The sequence below is a fragment of the Quercus lobata genome, chromosome 4, assembly GCF_001633185.2.
Source record: "Quercus lobata isolate SW786 chromosome 4, ValleyOak3.0 Primary Assembly, whole genome shotgun sequence".
NCBI lineage: Eukaryota > Viridiplantae > Streptophyta > Magnoliopsida > Fagales > Fagaceae > Quercus > Quercus lobata.
In genome coordinates this window covers 26,766,616-26,774,994 of record NC_044907.1, presented here as the reverse complement: position 1 = coordinate 26,774,994, position 8,379 = coordinate 26,766,616, and the positions used below count along the sequence as shown (strand labels likewise).

Here is an 8,379-nt window from a genome sequence, read left to right as displayed (position 1 = left end):
AATGTTACAAGCTCCTCAAGTGAAATAGTCACATGCACTTAACAGTTGTGACTTTTGGGCGAGGAAGGGCTATGCTCAAGAACTAGAAGGCGAATCATGTAAACAGGGAAAAATGGTCTTTTTTTTATTGTCCCAAGTCCTAACTAATTTTCAGATGTGTGCAATTCCCTCATCTTTTATACATATATAGGGAAGAATTCAATTTGTGGGGTGGCCAAATAAAGGGGAGGGGAGATCATTCTCACAGGTGACAAAATTGTAAATTGGAGCAGAAAAGTCACCTTTTTAACACATACCTAACATAACATAAAGATTCTTTCAAAATAAAGGGTAGACCCAAACATTATATTGCATATAATCACTTTTAGAATAAGAGTTTGTAGTTTCGTTCACTGAAAATGCGTATTCTCAAAAAATTTGCCAAATGGCACCTAAATCCTTTAGCAACCAAAAATAGGTACAAAGCTACAAAAAGAGGACAATGAGGACTTTACAGACACATGATATGATTCATAAGACATTATGGATGGGGCAAAGAAGTTGGATAATAGGTCCATAGCATGTATCAACATGCACATCCTCTTGACTGTGGTTTGGACTGCGTTGCAGCTGCATTGCTAGACTTAAGATTGACATCAACCATGTCTTCTTGCTTGGTCAAGGAAAGTGTTTCCATTCCAGGTAAGGCTGCTGCAATCTTCCAAAACAGTGCTGTCATTGTGTTAATTAGATTATAACATAAATGATTGGTCAAACATGAAATATTTTAGGAGACCTGAAATTCGGCTAAAGCATGAAACAGCTGGTGTAACCATTGAGTATGTATGAACTCTATCTAGAATATTTTCCTTATTGAAAAGAGACCAACAAATGAATTTCATAGTTTGAAAGAGCAAAATAGCAGAACCTTTGATGATTAGATCATTAGCATAATTCACTAAAACCCGTTTCTTTCCAAAAATGAAGTCTGCAGTGTTTGAAGTGCACCAAACCAAAATAATGTGTATTTAATTTCTTGCATCAAGCCATTAACATTTATATAAAGTAGCTATCCAAAGTGGAGGAAATTAATTGCTTACCTAAATATTAAAGCCAGCCTTGGCACTGGTTTCTATAAACATAACATTCAGGTCACGAGCTTTGGCTTCTCCTTCCTCTAATGAAACTTGCCTGTCCAACCATTCACAAGATGCCCAGGTCATAAGCACAAAATAATGCACCAGACATTAACCACAATAAGAATAACTAACATTGAAAAAATATCCATTGGGAAACTTTGAACTGTAAGTGATCTCCTTAGCATCCATGTACATGAACAAGATATTCTCCATTACCAACTTTGTAAATTGTGTATGTATGTCGTTTGCCAATAGTAGTTAAGAGTTAACAATGTAGGAATTAAGGTAGACCTCAATTTGGTCAAGCAAGGATATAAAAAATGTAGGAGCAAAAATTAAACATGCACACATATCAAAACATTCTAGAGCATAATTGCAGTAAATGTAGAGCTCAAAGTTAGCATAAAACCGTCATTTTTTCCCCTCACTTTTTGCCAGTGGAAAACTTTTATATTTTTGTCTTTCTAGCTGGCTTCACTTCTAACTCAACTGATTTTGCTACCGTTCACAATGAATAATGTAAGAGGTAACCATAAATCTAGCAGAGGAATTGAAGTGTTATTTCTATAGTCAGCATTTGATCAGGGAACAGTCTGACCAACTGAAAATAACACAAGGAATCAACTTTATCCAAAACAAACTACAGCTAAGGCAATAATCAGTACCTTTTCTCCACTAGATTTGTTTTGTTGCCAACAAATACAATGATAATTAACATCACTGCCTCGCTCTGTGCGAACCTCTTCAATCCATTTGGAAGTATTTAGGAAGGACTGTCTGCCTAAAGAAAAAATGTGCCTAAGATCATTAGGAAATTTACTAAACATATAAAACTCGACTAATCAATTTAAAAACATTAGGCGCCAAACTACTAAGCTTCTAAATGAGCAGCCTCAAAAGTTTGATATGAGCTATAATACATGTCAAGAAAAAAAAAAAAAAAAAGAAAAAAGAAGGAGTTTGATATGAACCGTTGCATTTGTGCAAGTCGCTACAATTAACTTCAATCATTTTTTAGGATGCATGAACAAAACAAGGATATGCAAATGGAAAATTGAGACCCCAAAATACAAAAAAGTTTCCACAGCATAAAAAGAAATGAGTCAAATAACATACTTGCAATGTCATACACAATGATTGCTACAGAGGAATCCCTAATATAGCTCAGAATGAGACTCCTGAACCTTTCCTGTCCAGCTGTATCCCTATCAAACATTTCAAAATTTGATGTTTAACATGTGGAAATGAATAAAATTTTAAAAAAAAAAATTGAAAATGCAATTTAAATATGTTCAACAGTGAAAAAAATGAATGTAACAGTAATACCTCACAACCCCTTTAAATTAAGAATCTTACCAAAGTTGCAATCGGACAGTTCGATCTTCAAGGTACATAGTCTTTGACAAGAAATCGATACCAATGGTAGCCTGGTTATCAATTAATAACACATGCAAGATAACAAAGAATAAACAAGTCCAAATGATGAAACTTATTATCCTTTCTTGAATGATATTATTTTTTACTTAAATAAAAAATTAATAGCAAAACTACATCCATAGCAAAATTAGGATCGCAAGAGACGTGTCTTCTCTCAATTCTTAAAGCAAGTTCTGAAAAACTAATGTCTATTAAATTCACTCCAAAATGTCCAAAGATCACAAATCTTACATTAATTTCAACATCATTATATGGTTCAAGCTATTGAGATGGCCCCCTCACTTTGTACTATATCGACCTCTCACATAAGAATGGACCCCAATTATAGATCCCACATTTTTGGCAGAAAATTATTCGATGCTCTAGAAGCAATGCTCCCTCCTCTCACATGAATTAAATTAGTCGAACCCTCTATTACGCTAGACAAGAAAGCATCAAAATTCTCATTTCTAGTTAAGTATTTAGCATCATTTAAATTCTAATTTGAATTTTGAACAACTCAAGTAAAAATCTCAATGCCAATGCAATTTTGCTCAATGAATTTGATTTTTAGCATTGCCCTTCACAACAACACCTAGATCATAGTATCATACAAAACACACAAAACTGTAACATCATGAAAAATCTAAAAATTCAATTCAACCACAATTTCATTACATTCATTCAAACGCCAAAATAATAATAATAATAATAATAATAATAATAATAATAATAATAATAAATAAAAAATATAATAAATAAATAAATTTGCGAAATGGACCTGATAGGTGTTGTCGAACTTGTCGTACATGAAGCGAGTGATGATACTGGTTTTGCCGACAGACTGGTCCCCCAAAAACACCAGCTTGTATTTCGCTAAAACCGATACCGGAGCCATCTCTTTCGTTCCGATTTCCTATCTATCTATATTACTGTTATTCTACTACCACTCCGAGATTTTTCGAATTTCGGGCTTCAAAATCGGGGATCTCGTATCATATCGCCTCTCATCGCTGCGCTGAGTTGAGCTGAGTTTTTGTATCAGAAATTTCGAGTGTGTTGTTTTGCGCGTGAAATGGTTATGGTCTCTTCTCTTGGTTGTGAATTTGCGATCGCAACGACGAACGATGCTCTCTCTGTTCCGGACTTTCCTTTTTGGTTTTTATAATTTTATCTTAGGGACCCCACTTTTAGCAATAGTGATTTTGTTTGGGTTTAGTTGAATGCGCGGTTTGATCAATGTGTGAATCTAATGATTGTTTGATTTGATTTTACTAATTTAGTTTTGGAGATTTGTTAAAAAAATTGGTGGGATTTGTTATTTTATAAACTTTTTATTGGAAAATAAAAAAATAATTGACTTTTTGTTTTTTTTTTTTACGCATTTTTATATTTTGTATAAAGTGATATTAAAATTTTCTTAAAATAGTTAATTACAAAATGCTATAAGGACATTCATTAATAGAAGTTTTCCTAGTAATTAAATAGATAAAAGTTACAATAATAAAAAATGAGAGATATATGTGTGTGTGTGTGTGTGTGTGTGTGTGTCAATATTGGCAACATGAAACAAATACAATATAGGTTTTTACAGATTAGTGTTGAGCTGTAGCAAGTTTGGATTATAAACGAATCAACCCGCTCATCGAATTGAAAGTTATTGTTATATCAAGTTTTAATAGCCAAGATGCCCTCACAAATTAAGTAAGACTATGGGTCTGTTTGGTAATCGCTTATTTTAATGAAATTGAAAACTTTTTGCTGAAAGTATTGTAGATAAAGATAAAAGTTAGTTAAAATAGTATAGTAAGACTCATAAATAATATCAAAAAATACAGTGGGACCCCTAAATAATAACAAAAATAAGCTAAATAGTAAAATAAATTGGCAAAATTAATCATGCTAAACGGACACTATATGTAATTATGAACAATTAATTCTGATTTGGTTATAATTATAATCAATTTGAAATTAATGACATGTCATAATTCGATTGGCTAAGACTACAAATTATAATAAGGTTGCACACATTTAATTAATTAGATGGTTATATGTTAATTTCAATGAGTAATTTGTGTAATTATCTTTTTAATTCAAATAATTAAATCATGATTTGGGCTGATTAATTCTGGAATGGAAGTAATTAGGGCCTATTAATGCTAATTAGAAGCTAATTTGGGGTCTATTAATGTTAATTGTGTTGAAACTATTTTACAACAAAAGACCTCTACTCACTATTTTATTGATATCTCTCAAAACATTTTGAATTTGCGAGTGAAGTTAATTTTGCTAGAAACGAGACATTTGGGGGTTCAATTTGAGCATAAGAACAAGAAAATTTCAATTAAAAATTAGTAAGATATGATTTTTTGAAGTTGGCTTTAAGGGCTATTATAGGTTTTTCAAAATTTTAGTCATTTTGCTTGCTCACCATCAACCTCCGAAATGAATACACCAGTCTTCCCTAAACTATAAATTGGGTCTAGGTTCATGATTTTCTCTCATCCTTTGTCAACCCTCATTGAATGACCTCTCATTCATATTTTCTCCACCATTACTACATAAACCCCCCCCTTCCCCACATTCCAAAGCACATAGAAATGTTTTCTATTCTTACTCTCTAGAGTTATAGTGAAGTAGAGCTAGTCTTGTCATATCTTGATCTTCCTAAGACTCAAGATATTGAGTGAGCCTCACTTTCCCTTTACTAGTTCTTCTCTACTCCACCTTTAGTACCGCCCCCAAAAGCCTCCTCCTCCACTGTGTGGATCTTGCATGCATGTGTAATCCTTTTCCCTAGTTTGTTTTTCATTTTCCTATAATGTTGATTTAAGATTAAATCATGCTAGTTGATCATTTAAATTCCTTGAATATGCTTAAATGTTCTTGATATTCTTGAATGTTGTCATATGTGTTCTTTGCATGTTCTTGTTATTTGTCACATGTTCGAGTGTAACACTAGCTTTGATCTTAAGTTCATATCCAAAATAAAAATAAAAAATAAATAAATAAATAAATAAATAAATCTTAATTTCATAATTCCCTTAAATTCTTGAATCTGGGATATCAATTTCAATCCAAATGTGATGATTAAAAAATGGAATTAGGGTTTATCACATGATTTAAGAAGTATGATTAGGAATTTTTGGTGGGGCCAAAAATCCGAGGAGAAGAAAACGCCATGGGTGTCTTGGGAAAAGATGTGTGAGCCCAAAGCTTGTGGTGGTATGGGGTTTAAGAATTTGAAATGTTTTAACTTGGCTTTACTTGCCAAACAAGGGTGGAGATTGCAATTAGCCCAAGATTCATTGGTATTTCGGGTTTTGAAAGCTAAATATTTTCCTAGATGTGACTTTATTCATACTTCTCTAGGCCATAATCCGTCTTATACATGGAGGAGTATCATGGCAGCACAAGAATTGGTGAAGGAAGGAGTAAGGTGGAAAGTGGGTAATGGGAGGGATGTGAAGTTATGGGGAGATAGATGGATGCCTTGTTCTTCCTCTCATGTGGTAATTTCTCCTCGGTTGTTCTTGCATGAGGATACACGGGTTGGAGAGTTAATAGATACTAATGCCATGTGTTGGAAATCTTCAGTGGTGGACTCTATTTTTCTGCCACATGAGGCTGAAGCAATCAAAAGTATCCCTTTGAGTGTCTATTTCCCTTCAGATAAATTGGTGTGAGCTGAAACGGCTAATGGTAAGTTTACTGTCAAAAGTGCTTATCATTTGGCTGTGAGAATATCATTTTTGGAAAATAGAGGGAGTGCTTCGAATTGTAGCTTAATGAGAAGGTTTTGGAGAAGTCTTTGGAGGCTTCCTATTCCCCATAAGGTTAGGCATTTTGCATGGAGAGCATGTAGAGAAGCATTACCTACAAAAGTAAATCTAAAGAGAAGGAAGGTGTTAACAGAGGATTCATGTGAATGGTGTAAAGTGAAGCCCGAAACTGCTAGTCACATTTTGTGGGGTTGTCCGAAAGCACAAGAGGTGTGGAAGTATTCTAAGTTGGTCCTAAGCTTAGATAGAAGGGATGATATCTCTTTTATGGACATCTTGTGGCAGATGCTGTTGGCTGAAAATGTGAATTTGGATTGTGTTTCTCCGCTGGTTATGGTAGCATGAAAGTTATGGCACAGTTGAAATGAATGACATCTTAATGGTGTGATGAAATCTGGGAAGCAACTGGTGTTTGGCGCAATGCAGTACTGGGCTGAGTTTCTTGCAACTAATGAGGGTGATGAGCTTTCCAGCACTACAATCTAGAAGATGAATTGGTCTCCACCTCTACCGGCATTATGCAAAGTAAATGTTGATGTTGCCACTTTCAAGGATATAAGATCAACGAGTATTGGGATTGTAATCCGTGACAACTTGGGGCAGGTTGCAGCGGTTTTATGCAGAAAATTGGAAGCTCCTCTTGGTCCACTTGAAGCTAAATCAAAGGCATTTGAAGCAGGAATTCTCTTTGCCCTGAGTCGTGGTTTTACTAATGTGGTGTTGGAGGGAGATTCACAGGTATTGGTAAATGTTTTGGCGGGTTCTTCATCTCCTCCCTCAGCTGTGGCTTTTGTTATTCAGGGTGTCCTAGAGTTATGTATGGGGTTTACACAAATTCAGTTTTCCCATGTCAAGAGGCAAGGAAATATGCCAGCTCACTTAGTAGCAAAAAATGCTTACAGCATTGTTAATGACATTGTATGGGTTCAAGAGGATCCTTGCTTTGCTAAGCAAGCCCTCATCCATGATGTAAATTTTATGTTTTCTTAGTAATGAAAAGATTATGCATTCCCGATCATTAAAAAAAAAAAAAATCAAGCAAGTAACATGTTAATTTAAATTAAAGTAATAAATATGCAATTGATTGATAATATATTTATTAATTGAATGATATGACATGAGCATTGACCACCATAGTCTAGAAGACCTGTTTCACCAGACAAGATAGTGCCTAACACCTTCCCATCTTATAACATAACCTCCGAGCTTAAATCAAGAATTAGTAAATTAATTGCTTATCCATGTAATTTTCAATTTCTAGATTATAACTAGGAAATAAAGTCATGTACTTTATCTTAGAATGTATTTGGAACTAAAGCCATGTAATTTCCTATGAACAATGGATATTCACTCTCAAATCAATAAAATGATGAATTTTTCAATTGTGATTTTTTTTCCAATAATAATTAAATAAATGGTGACTCTATTATAAAAACCTTAATGTAAAGGGAAAATGTAATCAATTGAAATTCCTTGACCGAGGGCGTGATCTCTCACAAATTGATACATTGGACATGCCAATTATACGTGTCAACTCGAAATGACCCTTTACCATAACTCGTTTAACTCGTATAACAAATAAATATTCATTTTTATTTTAAATTTGTCAAATACCTTTTATGTCCAACCTATATTTTTTAAACTTAAAAAGAAAATAAGAAAGACATAAACTATGTTATATTTATTATTTGGTGAGTTTTATAAATGTTATATTTTTATTGAACTATGTTGTTTTGAATTTGGATTGAAGAGTATGCACTTCTTTTGGGATGTAAAGAACATATTTTGTTGATACACACACACACACACACACACACACACATATATATATATATATATATATAGAGAGAGAGAGAGAGAGAGAGAGAGAGAGAGAGAGAGAGAGAGAGAGAGAGAGAGAGGTTTCTTTTCAAAGTATACCATTAGCTTCTATTTAACAAGAAGAGTGAATTTTGGGCTTGACTTCCTTCTACTTTTTAAACCTAGGTTTTTTTGTTTTTTTTTTAATAGAAGAAATACCTCAAACTTTCATTAAAAAATTAGCCATAATAACTAATAAGTAA

At 33.5% G+C, this 8,379-nt stretch overlaps 1 protein-coding gene and 1 pseudogene across 1 annotated transcript; one reads left to right on the top strand and one right to left on the bottom strand.

Moving 5' to 3' along the window:
• Positions 1-565: 565 nt before the first annotated feature.
• LOC115987900 lies at positions 566-3,432 on the bottom strand (annotated as a pseudogene).
• Positions 3,433-6,805: 3,373 nt separating this feature from the next.
• Positions 6,806-7,306, top strand: LOC115984918. Its single transcript, XM_031107902.1, has one exon. It carries the CDS (start codon positions 6,806-6,808, stop codon positions 7,304-7,306), a length of 501 nt encoding a protein of 166 aa, XP_030963762.1.
• Positions 7,307-8,379: the final 1,073 nt, after the last annotated feature.

What these genes read in the sequence shown, in the direction of transcription:
- LOC115984918 (XM_031107902.1), top strand. Translation starts at nt 6,806, where the DNA reads ATGAATTGGTCTCCACCTCTACCGGCATTATGCAAAGTAAATGTTGAT.